This window comes from Podarcis vaucheri (genome assembly GCF_965113315.1).
Source record: "Podarcis vaucheri genome assembly, chromosome: 7".
Lineage (NCBI taxonomy): Eukaryota > Metazoa > Chordata > Lepidosauria > Squamata > Lacertidae > Podarcis > Podarcis vaucheri.
In genome coordinates, this window is record NC_138765.1 from 20,018,462 (window position 1) to 20,036,577 (window position 18,116).

At 43.5% G+C, this 18,116-nt stretch overlaps 2 protein-coding genes and 1 long non-coding RNA gene across 3 annotated transcripts in view; 1 reads left to right on the plus strand and 2 right to left on the minus strand.

Moving 5' to 3' along the window:
* LOC309537582 (uncharacterized protein) overlaps positions 1-18,088 on the minus strand; it is a gene marked incomplete at its 3' end in the record, with an annotated part of 29,755 nt that extends 11,667 nt beyond the window's left edge. Inside the window, exons 1-10 of the mRNA XM_082232479.1 lie at positions 18,039-18,088; positions 14,791-14,835; positions 14,314-14,349; positions 13,747-13,806; positions 12,993-13,037; positions 12,491-12,526; positions 10,867-10,923; positions 10,112-10,156; positions 804-839; positions 86-142 (exon numbers count right to left, since the gene is read on the minus strand). Coding sequence (XP_082088605.1) covers positions 86-142; positions 804-839; positions 10,112-10,156; positions 10,867-10,923; positions 12,491-12,526; positions 12,993-13,037; positions 13,747-13,806; positions 14,314-14,349; positions 14,791-14,835; positions 18,039-18,044 — 423 coding nt within the window. The 5' untranslated portion in view covers positions 18,045-18,088. The remainder of the gene's footprint in view (positions 1-85; positions 143-803; positions 840-10,111; positions 10,157-10,866; positions 10,924-12,490; positions 12,527-12,992; positions 13,038-13,746; positions 13,807-14,313; positions 14,350-14,790; positions 14,836-18,038) is intronic.
* Positions 1-18,116, plus strand: part of LOC309537649 (uncharacterized protein) — a gene marked incomplete at both ends in the record, with an annotated part of 243,324 nt that overhangs the window by 162,861 nt on the left and 62,347 nt on the right. The window lies entirely within an intron of this gene.
* On the minus strand, positions 867-2,671 carry LOC309536625. The gene is made up of 3 exons (XR_014221682.1): positions 2,360-2,671; positions 2,023-2,067; positions 867-1,033 (listed from the first exon to the last, which is right to left on the minus strand). It is a non-coding gene; the product is annotated as an uncharacterized lncRNA (long non-coding RNA).

An 18,116-nucleotide genomic window follows, 5' to 3' on the forward strand; every position in this document is an offset into this window, starting at 1 on the left:
AATAAGGTGATGGTGATGATGCTTCACATTGACGTCTGACTTCATGGCAAGATCTGCCCTGCAATGAAAAAGGATTGTGCCTTACACCTCCACCACCTACCTCGCCATCACCTCCACCGCCAGCTAGCATAGGGACCATTGCCTACAAGGAAGTAAAAAGAAAGATCTTTACAGAAAGGCAGGTTACTCTGAGAATAGTTGAAGAGTCACTTGGATCATACCCCAGGCCTTTCAGGTCTATCATCCTCTTTTCACATCAACCAAGTGGGTGCCTATTAGAACTTCACATGTAGAACAAGAGTACAATAGAAGCCTCCTGCTCCAGTTCCTCAGCAACTATCGTCTACAGGCATAAGGCCTCTGGTACTTGAGGTAGTGTAACAGCCATCATGATGAATATTTATGGATAGCCTTAACCTCTAAGCATAGGTGCAAGTGCCTACAAAGAGGAGAAAAACATCATCCTATATAATGCACACGTACAAGGCTTAAACGCCTTACATGACTCTATTTGTTATCAGGTGAAGAAACTTTCCTTGCCACCAACATTTATTACCAAAAGGCCTTGGATGCTCAAAAGTGTCCTGGGGGAGGGAGACGCCTGGAAGTCAGGTGCCTGAAGGCTTTGCAGATAGCAAAACACTTTTAGTACTTGTAAGACTTTAGCTTGCATCGGAGAGACTCTCTTGGGGCGATGTTATTTGCCTCCCAATAAGGACAGCAGCCATGTTTTAGGATGAAATTCTGACTTCCTAAATAATAGCACAGAAGAAAATGAGAGAAGGTAATAGAAATGCACTTACCGCTAGTTTACTAGCGCCACCATTTCCAAGCATCTCCTGCAAAGGAAAGGAAAAGAAGGGTTTTTGATCATCTCTTGGCTGATACACACTTGGCATCCCCGCCACTCAATTTTAGACATACTGCGCAACAGTTGCTGTCTTCCCCAGGGTAGGAAATCGATATCTCTTGCCATGATGTTGAGCAGTCCAGCCAATCTGGGCTTTCTTTAGTTGCTGCTTTTCTGGTATTTCTTTGTAGAATCACAGAATCACAGAATTGTTTAATTTCTACAATTGGTAAATGAAGCCCTTAATGTTGTGGAACAAGTTTATTTAAGGCCCCTGGCTGATGGGTTCAGAACTGTGAAACTAGTAGCACTTTTACAAATGCCACATAATACTTGTTCCACATTTGTAAGGAGTCAACAGTTTAGAGCAGGCTTCCTCAGATGTTTTGATACTACAATTCCCATCATCCCTGACCACTGGTCTTGCTAGCTGGGGATCATGGGAGTTGTAGGCCAAAAACATCTGGAGGGCCGAGGTTGAGGAAGCCTGGTTTAGATTAGCAGCATTTTCAGTTAGGGACTCCTACCCTGTTGACATTAGTCAGGCATCCTTGCTATGTAGTTGCAGATGCCTGCTGAAAATTGTTTTAATTCATGAAATCTTCCCAGACATATAAGCTAGTTGCCTACATTCATCTCCCAAGGGCTTTGCTGATTTTACATGCATTTTATTAATTATTTTATGTATATATGTTTTTAAACAATTTGGGGAATATTTAGCTGTTTTTTTATCAACAGTTTTATTATGTAGAGAACTTAGAGCACTCTGGGATGAGAGAGAGAGAGAGAGAGAGAGAGAGAGAGAGAGAGAGAGAGAGACTGCTATTGGCCTGCTTGGTAGCCAGCAGTTTTGTTTGTTTCACAAAGAACAGTTTCATCCCATTGCTTTTATTGTTCCTTTTTTCTTATTTTTTAAAAAACAACTGCCCTACACTTTATAAATAGATAGATAGATAGATAGATAGATGATAGATAGATAGATAGATAGATAAATAATTGCCTTCACACCATACTCTGGACACCAGGTAACTATCTCTGGGCAGACAGGCTTAGCTTCAACAAGGGAGCAACCTCATGTGATTTTAGTTGATGCAATTTTTTAAAAAAATTATTTCAACTGCCTCCCACCAACCAATGGAAAGGACAGAAGAAGGTAATGGCAAAATTCTTACCATTAAGCCATCAGCGCCACCACCTCTAAGCATGGCCATTATACCCTACAAAGGAAGGAGAAAGCATTGACTGATCCACACATGACATGCACCCCAGCCTCCCACTCTCCACTATTCTACTACTCCACGCACATGCTCAGCATACTGACCAGGAGGGAGCATGAGTATGGTTTGGGGAGGGGGGGGCTAAACACATGGTTTCATGGTGGTTTCCCTCAACAAGCAAGTCATGTACAGAATAAGGTGATGGTGATGATGCTTCACATTGACGTCTGACTTCATGGCAAGATCTGCCCTGAAACGGGGAAAAATTGTGCCTTACCCCTCCACCACCTACCTCGCCATCACCTCCAACACCAGCTAGCATAGGGGCCATTTCCTACAAGGAAGTAAAAAGAAAGATCTTTACAGAAAGGCAAGTTTCTCTAAGAATAGATGAAGAGTCAGTTGGATCATACCCCAGGCCTTTCAGGTCTATCATCCTCTTTTCACATCAGCCAAGTGGGTGCCTATTAGAACCTCGCATGTAGAACAAGAGTACAATAGAAGCCTCCTGCTCTAGTTCCTCAGCAACTATCATCTACAGGCATAAGGCCTCTGGTACCATCATGATGAACATTTATGGATAGCCTTAACCTCCATGTATTTGTCTTCTCCCCATTTATAATTATCTAAATTGATGGTCAACATTACATCCTGTGATTGCAAATGCCATAGTTTCACTCCCCATTACCTACTCAGATCTGCTTAACTTCAGTTAGGTGGAGTCTTCATGTGCCTCAAGACCATACCCAGGCCATTTATGTTGTGGGAGATAAAACCTTCACCTAAACAGTCTGGGAAGGTCTTCCTCCTTTCGAAAGTTTATGTATTTCCTAGGACGCTGAGGACTTGGAATGCATTTGAGGTCTCCTTGGGTGATGTTATAGGACTTCCGAGAATCTTTCAGGAGGACCTCTGGCTTCACAACCATAAGAGCACAGGGACCAGTATCCTATTATTAGGTCTAGCACATGGAGAAAATAGATGGAGCAACATCTCTGTCACTTTCACTGTCTCCAATGACGAAACACACACTGCTGTCGCACCATGGAAATAGCTTGAATCTGTATGGGCACCTGCAAGGGGGGAGCTGATATATATTTAGCTCCTGCCTCCTGCAGGACACAGTTGGTATTGCTCATGCCCCCAGTACTGAAAGCAGCAGACCCTCCAAGTGTCCCTATTTCCCAGGGGTGTCCCTGATTTAAATAACCCGTCCTGGTTTCTGATTTGATCCCAGAATGTCCCACTTTTTGTTAGGATGTCCCTCTATTTTCATTGAAAAAATGCTGAATGATATGAAGCAGTGAGATCCTGCCAGCATATTACAGTTATCGTCAAAGAACTGAGCCAGGCTGCCAATTTGTTTTGGAGTCATGTTCAAGGTTTAGCCTTTTTAACAAGTGGCACATAAATTTCACTTCAAATTTTTATGGTGTCAGCCTTCAAAGTATTATTACTGTTAGTACTACTATTACCATTACTATTATTCTGCCCTTTAGTCATCGTACCCAGGGTGGTTTGCAAAGACATGAATTAATTAAACTGGGAAAGGTGAACAAAGACCCAAACAACAGTAGTTAAAAGAGCCTCAGTGGGGTGGTAAATGTATGCTGAAAAGCACAGGGAGTCTCTTGTCATACTCTCTCTGCAATTGTGATAATATCAGATATAGGGACGTGGGTGGCGCTGTGGGTTAAACCACAGAGCCTAGGGCTTGCCGATCAGAACGTTGGCGGTTCGAATCCCCACGACGGGGTGAGCTCCCGTTGCTCGGTCCCTGCTCCTGCCAGCCTAGCAGTTCGAAAGCACAAAGTGCAAGTAGATAAATTGGTACTGCTACATTGGAAAGGTAAACAGTGTTTCCGTGCGCTGCTCTCGTTCACCAGTAGCGGCTTAGTCATTCTGACCACATGACCGGAAACTGTACACCGGTTCCCTCAGCCAATAAAGCGAGATGAGCGTCGCAACCCCAGAGTCATCTGCGACTGGACCTAATGGTCAGGGGTCCCTTTACCTTTACCTAATATCAGATAAATGAGTAGCACTCTAATAAGAGATATATTAGATAGTTTCTTCTACTGTCCTGATGCCCAGGAAAACCAACTAAAGACTGAAGGAACTAACATTACAAGGGCTACAATGTATGGTTTCTTACCGAAAGCTTCTCAAGCATTCCCTACAAAGGAAAGGAAATGTATTAATCCTTCTGTACATGGAAGACAGGAAATGACATTTAGCTCTTCTTTGACAACACATTGTAGAATTTGAATCACTTATGAGCCTTCTTCAGATGTTTTGTTTAAAATTCAGATTTGATGGGATACTTTAGGCTTCCTCACAGCCTACTTGTGTGTGCAGAGGAAATATGGTGATGGGGCCACATCCTTAACCCTGCCCTCAGAATTGCCCTGGAATTAAAAGGGAGAGTTTCTTACCGCAGCACCCCCACCACCTTCTGGTTCATCATCACCTGTGGGAAGCATAGACAACATGCCCTACAAGGGGAACAGGAGAATTATCTCTGTTAATGCACATATTCATAGGTCCACCCCCATTTGCTTTGGTTTCTCATTGCATGAAGAAACCACCATTCTCCAGTCGGCAAAGTTTTAGCTTGGCCCTAGCTGCGCTCAGTAGTGTGTGTCATGGCGGGCAGCGGCACTCACCTGACCTCTTGACAGCTGAGTTGCTGCTACTTAGCAAGAGTAATTGAGGGTGGGGTGATAGAGGGGCAGGTGCAGGACAAACCTGCCAGCAGGATCATGGGATCAGATCCTCCAGTACATTTGCACCATGCTGACCTCCTCACCAGCTCATCCCTCCCCAATTCTTCCCAGAAGGAGGTGGGGATGCAGCTGTTGGGAGATCAGGTAAGCCATCCTCCTGTGTGGACGATACATTCAATTGCTGTTTTAATTGCCAGATGGCAAAGTTTCTAGTCAAGGCAACATTTCTATTTTCCATTGCTTTTGGAAGAGAAAAGTCAATGGGCAGACCCTTTGCAGTACAGTGGTACATCAGGTTAAGTACTTAATTCATTCCAGAGGTCTGTTTTTAACCTGAAACTGTTCTTAACCCGAAGCACCACTCTCGCTAATGGGGCCTCCTGCTGCCGCTGCGTGATTTCTGTTCTCATCCTGAAGCAAAGTTCTTAACCTGGGGTACTATTTCTGGGTTAGTGGAGTCTATAACCTGAAGCGTTTGTAACCCATGGTACCACTGTACTTGAATTGCATTAGGAGTATTGGAAATTCTTGGAGGTTCATAAGAACCTGCAAGGGGGGAGCTGATATATATTTAGCTCCTGCCGCCTGCAGGACACAATTGGTATTGCTCATGCCCCCAGTACTGAAAGCAGCAGACCCTCCAAGTGTCCCTATTTCCCAAGGGGTGTCCCTGATTTAAATAACCCGTCCTGGTTTCTGATTTGATCCCAGAATGTCCCACTTTTTGTTAGGATGTCCCTCTATTTTCATTGAAGAAATGCTGAATGATATGAAGCAGTGAGATCCTGCCAGCATATTACAGTTATCGTCAAAGAACTGAGCCAGGCTGCCAATTTGTTTTGGAGTCATGTTCAAGATTTAGCCTTTTTAACAAGTGGCACATAAATTTCATTTCAATTTTTTATGGTGTCAGCCTTCAAAGTATTATTACTATTACTACTACTATTACCATTACTATTATTCTGCCCTTTAGTCATCGTACCCAGGGTGGTTTGCAAAGACATGAATTAATTAAACTGGGAAAGGTGAACGGAGACCCAAACAACAGTAGTTAAAAGAGCCTAAGTGGGGTGGTAAATGTATGCTGAAAAGCACAGGGAGTCTCTTGTAATACTCTCTATGCAATTGTGATAATATCAGATATAGGGACGTGGGTGGCGCTGTGGGTTAAACCACAGAGCCTAGGGCTTGCCGATCAGAACGTTGGCGGTTCGAATCCCCACGACGGGGTGAGCTCCCGTTGCTCGGTCCCTGCTCCTGCCAGCCTAGCAGTTCGAAATCACAAAGTGCAAGTAGATAAATTGGTACTGCTACATTGGAAAGGTAAACAGTGTTTCCGTGCGCTGCTCTCGTTCACCAGTAGCGGCTTAGTCATTCTGACCACATGACCGGAAACTGTACACCGGTTCCCTCAGCCAATAAAGCGAGATGAGCGTCGCAACCCCAGAGTCATCTGCGACTGGACCTAATGGTCAGGGGTCCCTTTACCTTTACCTAATATCAGATAAATGAGTAGCACTCTAATAAGAGATATATTAGATAGTTTCTTCTACTGTCCTGATGCCCAGGAAAACCAACTAAAGACTGAAGGGACTAACATTACAAGGGCTACAATGTATGGTTTCTTACCGAAAGCTTCTCAAGCATTCCCTACAAAGGAAAGGAAATGTATTAATCCTTCTGTACATGGAAGACAGGAAATGACATTTAGCTCTTCTTTGACAACACATTGTAGAATTTGAATCACTTATGAGCCTTCTTCAGATGTTTTGTTTAAAATTCAGCTTTGATGGGATACTTTAGGCTTCCTCACAGCTTACTTGTGTGTGCAGAGGAAATATGGTGATGGGGCCACATCCTTAACCCTGCCCTCAGAATTGCCCTGGAATTAAAAGGGAGAGTTTCTTACCGCAGCACCCTCACCACCTTCTGGTTCATCATCACCTGTGGGAAGCATAGACAACATGCCCTACAAGGGGAACAGGAGAATTATCTCTGTTAATGCACATATTCATAGGTCCACCCCCATTTGCTTTGGTTTCTCATTGCATGAAGAAACCACCATTCTCCAGTCGGCAAAGTTTTAGCTTGGCCCTAGCTGTGCTCAGTAGTGTGTGCCATGGCAGGCAGCGGCACTCACCTGACCTCTTGACAGCTGAGTTGCTGCTATTTAGCAAGAGTAATTGGGGGTGGGGTGATAGAGGGGCAGGTCAGGACAAACCTGCCAGCAGGATCATGGGATCAGATCCTCCAGTACATTTGCACCATGCTGACCTCCTCACCAGCTCATCCCTCCCCATTTCTTCCCAGAAGGAGGTGGGGATGCAGCTGTTGGGAGATCAGGTAAGCCATCCTCCTGTGTGGACGATACATTCAATTGCTGTTTTAATTGCCAGATGGCAAAGTTTCTAGTCAAGGCAACATTTCTATTTTCCATTGCTTTTGGAAGAGAAAAGTCAATGGGCAGACCCTTTGCAGTACAGTGGTACATCAGGTTAAGTACTTAATTCATTCCAGAGGTCTGTTTTTAACCTGAAACTGTTCTTAACCCGAAGCACCACTCTCGCTAATGGGGCCTCCTGCTGCCGCTGCGTGATTTCTGTTCTCATCCTGAAGCAAAGTTCTTAACCTGGGGTACTATTTCTGGGTTAGTGGAGTCTATAACCTGAAGCGTCTGTAACCCATGGTACCACTGTACTTGAATTGCATTAGGAGTATTGGAAATTCTTGGAGGTTCATAAGAAAAGCACACCACTAACCTAGAATACTTCCCAGAATCATATATATGTTCAATGCGTCATGAGGTCCCACTTAAAGAACAAAATGAGTTCCCAATAAATTGTTGGTTAGGGGCAAGTGTTTTGCATAATGAGCTGGCAATCTCCAATATTTCCTATGGGAACATGTCTAATCAGTGATCTCCCCTCCCTTTCTTGCCATGGTTTCTTCTTAAAATGGCTGCAGCCAGCCAGCAAAAGAGAGACGGGGGGGGGGGCGGGGAATGATTGGTCTGATCTCTCTCCCTCTTCCCTTTCTAAATGGTTTCTGCCTGTAAACAGCTGCTACCAGCTAGCAGAGCACAAACAACAAGGGGGCAAATTGTGGCTGTTCAGATATAGGAATCAGCTGCACTTGTAAGTGAGGTTTGGGCATAATGCTTTATGTTCGGATATGTAATATTTTTGCAGAACAATCAAGCTGATAGCAGGACCTGTGTCCATAGGAGACCCTTAATTGAACCCAGAAGGAGCATGAGTATGGTTTGGGGAGGGGTCGGCTAAACACATGTTTTCATGGTGGTTTCCCTCAACAAGCAAGTCATGTACAGAATAAGGTGATGGTGATGATGCTTCACATTGACGTCTGACTTCATGGCAAGATCTGCCCTGCAATGAAAAAGGATTGTGCCTTACACCTCCACCACCTACCTCGCCATCACCTCCACCGCCAGCTAGCATAGGGAGCATTGCCTACAAGGAAGTAAAAAGAAAGATCTTTACAGAAAGGCAGGTTACTCTGAGAATAGATGAAGAGTCACTTGGATCATACCCCAGGGCTTTCAGGTCTATCATCCTCTTTTCACATCAACCAAGTGGGTCCCTATTAGAACCTCGCATGTAGAACAAGAGTACAATAGAAGCCTCCTGCTCTAGTTCCTCAGCAACTATAATCTACAGGCATAAGGCCTCTGGTACTTGAGGTAGTGTAACAGCCATCATGATGAATATTTATGGATAGCCTTAACCTCTAAGCATAGGTGCAAAGAGGAGAAAAAACATCATCCTATATAATGCGCACGTACAAGGCTTAAACGCCTTACATGACTATTTGTTATCAGGTGAAGAAACTTCCCTTGCCACCAACATTTATTACCAAAAGTCCTTGGATGCTCAAAAGTGTCTTGGGGGAGGGAGACACCTGGAAGTCAGGTGCCTGAAGGCTTTGCAGGTAGCAAAACACTTTTAGTACTTGTAAGAATTTAGCTTGCATCGGAGAAACTCTCTTGGGGCGATGTTATTTGCCTCCCAATAAGGACAGCCACCATGTTTTAGGATGAAATTCTGACTTCCCAAAATAATAGCACAGAAGAAAATGAGAGAAGGTAATAGAAATGCTCTTACCGCTAGTTTACTAGTGCCACCATTTCCAAGCATCTCCTGCAAAGGAAAGGAAAAGAAAGGTTTTTGATCGTCTCTTGGCTGATACACACTTGGCATCCCCGCTACTCAATTTTAGACATGCTGCGCAACAGTTGCTGTCTTCCTCAGGGTATTAAATCGATATCTCTTGCCATGATGTGGAGCAGTCCAGCCAATCTGGGCTTTCTTTAGTTGCTGCTTTTCTGGTATTTTTTTGTAGAGTCACAGAATCATAGAATTGTTTAATTTCTACAGTTGTTAAATGAAGCCCTTAATGTTGTGGAACAAGTTTATTTAAGGCCCCTGGCTGATGGGTTCAGAACTGTGAAACTAGTAGCACTTTTACAAATGCCACATAATACTTGTTCCACATTTGTAAGGAGTCAACAGTTTAGAGCAGGCTTCCTCAGATGTTTTGAGACTACAATTCCCATCATCCCTGACCACTGGTCTTGCTAGTTGGGGATCATGGGAGTTGTAGGCCAAAAACATCTGGAGGGCCGAGGTTGAGGAAGCCTGGTTTAGAGTAGCAGCATTTTCAGTTAGGGACTCCTACCCTGTTGACATTAGTCAGGCATCCTTCCTATGTTGTTGCAGATGCCTGCTGAAAATTGTTTTAATTCATGAAATCTTCCCAGACATATAAGCTAGTTGCCTACATTCATCTCCCAAGGGCTTTACTGATTTTACATGCATTTTATTGATTATTTTATGTATATATGTTTTTTAAAAAATTGGGGGAATTTTAAGCTTTTTTTTATCAACAGTTTTATTACGCAAACAACTTAGACCACTCCGGGGAGAGGGAGAGAGAGGCTGCTATTGGCCAGCTTGGTAGCCAGCAGTTTTGTTTGTTTCACAAAGAACAGTTTCATCCCATTGCTTTTATTGTTCCTTTTTCTTTTCTTATTTTTTAAAAAAAACAACTCTTTCTTTCTTTCTTTCTTTCTTTCTTTCTTTCTTTCTTTCTTTCTTTCTTTCTTTCTTTCTTTCTTTTGCCTTCACCCATACCATGGATACCAGGTAAATATCTCTGGGCAGACAGGCTTAGCTACAACAAGGGAGCAACCTCATGTGATTTTAGTTGATGCAATTTTTAAAAAAATTATCCCAGCTGCCTCTCACCAACCAATAGAAAGGACAGAAGAAAACAGGAGAAGGTAATGGCGAAATTCTTACCATTAAGCCGCCACCACCGCCACCTCCAAGCATGGACATTAGACCCTACAAAGGAGGGGGAAAGCATTGACTGATCCATGTATGACATGCACCCCAGCCTCCCACTCTCCACTGTTCTACTACTCCAACTTAGACATGCCGTATATGCATTGCTCCATTCTCTTGAACTCAGCCATACTGTCATTTAATGAGCGTAGGAAACTTTCTGTATCTCCACAAATTCTCCATTGTCCATATGACATTCTCCTCTAAATCACTGCCTTCCCACACCCCTTCCACAATACAGATCTTTTTTTTCAGACCAAGGGTACTCCTATATGGAGAGAAAATGGGAAAGTCTGGTTTGAGGGAGAGGGAAATGTGGGAAGGCAGTGATTTAGAGGAGAATGTGAGATAGGTTAGGCTGAGAGACTGTTACTGGCAATTTGTCATCTAGTGTGCTTCATGAGAAAATAGGGATTTGAACTCTAAACTCCCAATTCATCATTCAAGCCACATCTCCACTTTGGTACCACGGTCTTCTGAGGGCTGCGTGTTTCCTATGGTCCTGGGGGTTCCACGCATGTGCTCAGCATACTGACCAGGAGGGAGCATGAGTATGGTTTGGGGAGGGGGGGGGCTAAACACATGGTTTCATGGTGGTTTCCCTCAACAAGCAAGTCATGTCCAGAATATGGTGATGGTGATGATGCTTCACATTGACGTCTGTCTTCATGGCAAGATCTGCCCTTAAATGGAAAAAAATTGTGCCTTACCCCTCCACCACCTTCCTCGCCATCATCTCCACCACCAGCTAGCATAGGGGCCATTGCCTACAAGGAAGTAAAAAGAAAGATCTTTACAGAAAGGCAGGTTACTCGAAGAATAGATGAAGAGTCAGTTGGATCATACCCCAGGCCTTTCACGTCTATCATCCTGTTTTCACATCAACCAAGTGGGTGCCTATTAGAACCTCTCATGTAGAACAAGAGTACAATAGAAGCCTCCTGCTCTAGTTCCTCAGCAACTATCATCTACAGGCATAAGGCCTCTGGTACCATCTTCTTCCCATTTATAATGATCCAAATTGATGGTCAACATTACATCCTGTGATTGCAAATGCCATAGTTTCACTCCCCATTACCCACTCAGATCTGCTTAACTTCAGTTAGGTGGAGTCTTCATGTGTCTCAAGACCATACCCAGGCCATTTATGTTGTGCGAGATAAAACCTTCACCTAAACAATCTGGGAAGGTCTTCCTCCTATCTAAAGTTTATGTATTTCCTAGGTTTCTGAGATCTTGGAATGCATTTGAGGTCTACTTGGGTGATGTTACAGGACTTCCAAGAATCTTTCAGGATGACTTCTGGCTTCACAACAATAAGAGCACAGGGACCAGTATCCTATTATTAGGTCTAACGTATGGAGAAGAGAGGTGGGACAACATCTCCGTCACTTTCACTGTCTCCAATGACAAAACACACACTGCTGTCCCACCGTGGATATAGCTTGAATCTGTATGGGCACCTGCAAGGGGGGAGCTGATATATATTTAGCTATTCATGTATAAATGCCCTTTTGGAGACATCCTCACTGAAGATGGAAATGTTGAGCGCGCAGCAAGAATGTGTCATCTGGGGTGTGGCCAGCTGAGCAGACATTCTTCATGCAATAGCCTTGCATGTGAATATAACCAAAAGTCTAACACATACTGTAAGAGGAGCTTATATTAGATTCTTACCAACCCAATGACATTACTGACTTCATTCCCAAGGCCTACAACAGCTTCACAAATACAGGAAGATTAGTTTCTTACCACCACCAAATATTATATTAGGAAAAATGCATTGTATAAGGGAAAATGCTTGCAAATACTTGGATATTAATCAGAACTGCCTACAAAGGGGAAGTCCTATGGTATATGTAGATATGCTATATTTGGTATGGTTGTAAGTGGGATATGGGGAGGGGAGGGGGGATAAATATGCTCTGTGTTCCTGTATTTGAAAATTCAGTTCAAACCCAAAAACACCTGCATGCAAAAATATGGTTTTCAGGAGAAAATTGCACTAAAATACTGAGGAATTTTCTTTTTCTTTTTTTAATTAACAGATGGCTGCAGAAATGTGGAGAACCAGATTAAAGATTGGAAAAATTGGAAATGGGGGAACCAAAATTGACAGATCCTTCTATCTCTATGGACATGGAAAGGATGGTCAGTTTCTTACCAAAAAAGGCTGTTAAAATTCCCAAATATGAAAAGTAAAAGGCGCCACCCATCTTATGTGTGGTAGACATGAGAGGACTCTTTGTCCACGTTTGATATAATTGCAGAATTCTGACTTCCCAAAATAATAGCACAGAAGAAAATGAGAGAAGGTAATAGAAATGCTCTTACCATTAGTTTACTAGCGCCACCATTTCCAAGCATGTTCTGCAAAGGAAAGGAAAGGAAAGGTTTTTGATCTTCTCTTGGCTGATACACACTGGTCATCCCCACTACTCAATTTTAGACATACTTTGCAACAGTTGCTGTCTTCCCCAGGGTAGGAAATCTATATCTCTTGCTGTGATATGAAGCAGTATCTCCATCACCTCTGTTAGCCAGCAGTTTTGTTTGTTTCACAAAGAACAGTTTCATCCCATTGCTTTTCTTTGTTCCTTTTTTTCTTATTTTTTTAAAAAACAACTGCCCTACACTAAATAAATAAATAATTGCCTTCGCACCATACCCTGGACACCAGGTGACTATCTCTGGGTAGACAGGCTTAGCTTCAACAAGGGAGCAACCTCATGTGATTTTAGTTGATGCAATTTCAAAAAAAATTATCCCAGCTGCCTCTCACCAACCAATAGAAAGGACAGAAGAAAACAGGAGAAGGTAATGGCGAAATTCTTACCATTAAGCCGCCACCGCCACCCCCTCCAAGCATGGACATTAGACCCTACAAAGGAAGGAGAAAGCATTTAATGATCCACACATGACATGCACCCCAACCTCCCACTCTCCACTATTCTACTACTCCCACTTAGACATGCCATATATGCATCGCTTCATTCTCTTGAACTCAGCCATACTGTCATTTAATGTGCATAGGAAGCTTCCTGTATCTCCACAAATTCTCCATTGTCCATATGACATTCTCCTCTAAATCACTGCCTTCCCACACATACTCCTTACTCAATATAGATTTTATTTTCCCAGACCCAGAGTACTCCAAAAAGGAGAGGATATGGAAAAATCTGGACTGAGGGAGGGCAAAATGTGGGAAGGCAGTGATTTAGAGGAGAATGTGAGATAGGTTAGGCTGAGAGACTGTTACTGGCAATTTGTCATCCAGTGTGCTTCATGAGAGAATGGGGATTTGAACTCTAAACTCCCAGTTCATCATTCAAGCCACATCACCACTTTGGTACGTCGGTCTTCTGAGGGCTGCATGTTGCCTATGGGGGTTCCACGCATGTGCTCAGCATACTGACCAGGAGGGAGCATGAGTATAGTTTGGGGAGGGGGCGGCTAAACACATGGTTTCATGGTGGTTTCCCTCAACAAGCAAGTCGTGTCCAGAATAAGGATGATGGTGACGATGCTTCAGATTGACATCTGACTTCATGGCAAGATCTGCCCTGAAATGAAAAAGGATTGTGCCTTACCCCTCCACCACCTTCCTCGCCATCACCTCCACCAGCAGCAGCTAGCATAGGGACCATTGCCTACAAGGAAGTAAAAAGAAAGATCTTTACAGAAAGGCAGGTTACTCTAAGAATAGATGAAGAGTCAGTTGGATCATACCCCAGGCCTTTCAGGTCTATCATCCTGTTTTCGCATCAACCATGACTAAATTTAGACTTCTTTGCTCATTTCTGGTTGTGATTTGCTTATATGGGACTTCCTGTGGAGGGCATCCCAGAGTTTTTGCTCCACCATTGAAAATTCTCTCTATTCACACCCACCCATTGAACTGTAGTTGGTTGTAGGACAATGGATGCTCAAAAGTGTCCTGGAGGAGGGAGATGCATGGAAGTCAGGTGCTTGAAGGCTTTGCAGGAAGCAAGCCACTTTTAGTGCTTGTAGGAAGTTGGCTAGCGTCGGAGTGACTCTCTTGGGGTGATGCTATTTGCCTCCCAATAAGAACATCAGCCATGTTTTAGGATGAAATTCTGACTTCCCAAAATAGTTGCTCAGAGGAAAATGAAAGAAGGTAATAGAAATGCTCTTACCGCTAGTTTACTAGCGCCACCACCTCCAAGCATCTTCTGCAAAGGAAAGGAAAGGTTTTTGATCTTCTCTTGGATGATACACACTGGGCATCCCCACTACTCAATTTTAGACATACTGTGCAACAGTTGCTGTCTTCCCCAGGGTAGGAAATCGATATCTCTTGCCATGATATGGACCAGAATCCTTTTCTTTTCTTATTTTTTAAAAAACAACGGCCCTACACTTACTTTCTTTCTTTCCTTCTTTCTTTCTTTCTTTCTTTCTTTCTTTCTTTCTTTCTTTCTTTCTTTTGCCTTCACACCATACCGTGGACACCAGGTAACTATCTCTGGGCGGACCAGCTTAGCTTCAACAAGGGAGCAACCTCATGTGACTTTGGTTGATGCAATTTTTTAAAAAAATATATCCCAGTTGCCTCCCACCAACCAAAGGAAAGCACAGAAGAAAACGGGAGAAGGTGATGGAGAAATTCTTACCATTAAGCCGCCACCGCCGCCACCTCCAAGCATGGACATTAGATCCTACAAAGGAGGGGGAAAGCATTGACTGATCCACACATGACATGCACCCCCAATCTCCCACACTCCACTGTTCTACTACTCCAACTTAGACATGCCATATATACATTTGCTCCATTCTCTTGAACTCAGCCATACTGACATTTAATGTGCATAGGAAGCTTCCTGTATCTCCACGGATTCTCCATTGTCCATATGACATTTTCCTCGAAATCACTGCCTTCCCACACATACCCCTTACTCAATATAGATTTTTTTTTTCAGACCAGGGGTACTCCAAAAAGGAGAGGATATGGGAAAATGTGGACTGAGAGAGAGGGATATGTGGGAAGGCAGTGATTTAGAGGAGAATACAAGATAGGTTAGGCTGAGAGACTGTTACTGGCACATTGTCATCCAGTGTGCTTCATGAGAGAATGGGGATTTGAACTCTAAACTCTCAGGCCCTAGTTCATCACCACACTGTCTGTTAAACTGATGGACAGGAGAGGGAAAAGGGAGAGGAGAAGGAGAGATCACCCTGTAATATTTATTTCATAGAATCATAGAATTGTAGAGTTGGAATCTACCCTGAGGGCCATCTATTCCAACCCCTTGCAAAGCAGGCATTCTGCTCACAGCCATTCCTAATTATTAACTGAATGGCCAGATAATGGTTCATATTGTTTCCTTTTGTTTTTGTGTGATTATCAGAAACTTTGGGCTTCTTTTCAATGGGGCAACTGAGATCCCCCCCCCAAAAAAAAGATTGTTGAGTGGACCACAGCTTAGTCATAGAGCATATGATTTGCATGCAGAAGGTTCCCAGATTTGATCCTGGTCATCCCCACTGAAAGGCCCCTGAGAGCTGCTTCTGGTCAGAGTGGCCACCACAGTTCAAGATGAGGACAGCTTCCTTGGTTGCAAAAAAAAAATTCCCCACATGAAAATTGCTGCCTGTTGTAGTGACTGTAATGTGCTGGCCTCGTTGGTGCATGGATTCTTGTTGTATTTTACGGATATGCTGCTAGCCATCTGAATGTAGCTCACAGACCATGGCTTGAGAACCCCTAGGATGGAGTATCAGAGGTCAGATCTCAAATATCTTCTCAGGCATTGAACTTCCTGGATGATGCTGGGGCATCCAGTCTCTCTCTGCCCACCGACCATCTTTCTTGTAGGGTTGTTGTGAGAATAGAATGGGGGTGGTGGTTAGAAAATCCTATATTGGATGACCAAGGCCCTTAGTTGAAGGGTGGGATAGGTGTGTGAGATATATTTCTGTGCGGAGTGGAAACCGATGTGAGGTAACTGTTGCTGCCCACTCATTCAAGTTATGAACCTTAGACTTCCGGGTTAGCGCGATCGGCTAATGGCGGATTCCCTCTGAGCTCCAGAGGGAATCGGCTCTGCTGGAGACGGGTCTTGCCGCGACGGCGACGCGGAGACCCTTAGAAACCGCAGGCGCGGAAGCCTGCGGACTTGGTGACTCGGTGGGCACCTTAAGCGCCCCCTCCGACCCACGAAGAGCCTTTTTAAAGGCTTCGGAGAGGGTACGGAGAGTGGCGTGGTGCTGGGAGTAGACCGCTACTTCAGTGGAGCGAAGCCGTGTGCCATGGCCGGAGAGCGCTGACTTTTTTCCCTAAATTTGGACCCGAAAAGAAACAACCCGTGAGTAGAACGGAATTCGGACTTTAAAATGCTTATCTTTGAATTCGACACGACCGGGGAATATGTTAAAGGGAAGTCCGCACCCCCCCTCCTACAAATGATCTAAAGCAAGAACAGGAGAACTAAGGTGGAGAGTCCACTCTTCTCGGTGCGAGTTAAAAGATATTAACTTCCACGATTTGATAAAAGAAGTTTTGAGCTGGAGTGTGAGAGCGGAACTTTAGAAGTTTTTTTTGTGTGTGTGTGTGCAACCCCCCCTCCCGGACCCGGGAGCGTCCTGTGTCTGAGTCTGTTGAAGAGGAATAAGGAGTTTGACAGCTGTCAAAGCTGTCAAACGGGCAGTTTAAAGTTAAAAAACTTGTTACTTAAGATCTCTCTGGACTAAATGTGTTATAATTGATTTAAAGTTGTTGGAAATAAAGAAACAAACAACAAGGTAAAGGACTGTTGGAAAAAGACTACTAAGTAACCAGAATCCCTCTAGGGGGAATTCTGAGACATTACAATGGCTGCAGATGGAAAATTACTAGCTGAGATAGAAAGAATGTTTTTCCTCGTGGGAATTTTACAAGAGCAGAGTCTGGCTATGAACAAACAACTTACGAACTTGACTTCTGGAACAAGTAGCCTGCTGAATGCACTAAGGACTTGAATGAGAAAAAATCTGCAGCTGAATTAGAAGAGATATCTCAAGAACTGAAGGAAAGCAAGCAAGGAATGGAGAAAGTACATATGGAAAGTACCAACCAGAAGCCTACACTAGTGGATTATAAGGAAGAAGACCCTTGGATTACATGGATTACAAATCTGCGAAAGATGCGAAAGATGAAGGAGGAGGCCCCTGGAGTACTTGGAATACAGGAACTTAAAAGAAAGAAGAAATATGATTGGGGCCTCCACTCTGAATATGAAGGATTGGTGGAACTTTTGCAGCAGCTGTCATCAAGTATTCTTGTGGGAAGAAAACCTGGTTTGATTGGGATAGAACTCCTTCGAGATTCGATGACCAACACAAAGGACTACCAACAAAACCGGCAGAGAGGGACTGAAAGAGATTTGAAGGCCTCGGACGTGAGGAATCCAGGCTAAGAACTGTTATTGTGGACACGTACTTGGGAAGGGACGGGAACCGGGGATGGGAGGGAGGGGAAAACAGAATTTTAAAAACATTTATGACTTTTGGGTTTAGCTAGTATGATCCATATTTAATATAAAATGGGAAATCGAGGGAAGGGAACTTGGGTCCACCTTAGGAAAGAACTTAATTTTTCATAAGAGATGTAATATTAATATGGTAAGGAGGAGAAATAACAACTTGCTGACTTAATTATGGGAATTGGGATGTATGAAGGGGGGGTGGGGGGAAGTCAAGGAACAAGGTTAAGAAAGTAAGGTTTTGAAATTATACATGTTTTTGTCTTTGTCTTTTTTGTGTGTGGGATGTCTTTATAAAATGTGAAAATCTAATAAAAAAATTATTAAAAAAAACAAGTTATGAACCTTAATCATTTTAAAGGGGAGACACTGTAACTGAAATCCAGCTTTGCTTAACTTACCGGCATCCCGCCTTCTTCATCCTCATCTCCATCACCCTGCAAAACAAAACAAAACAGGCATTATTTTCATTTCTACGA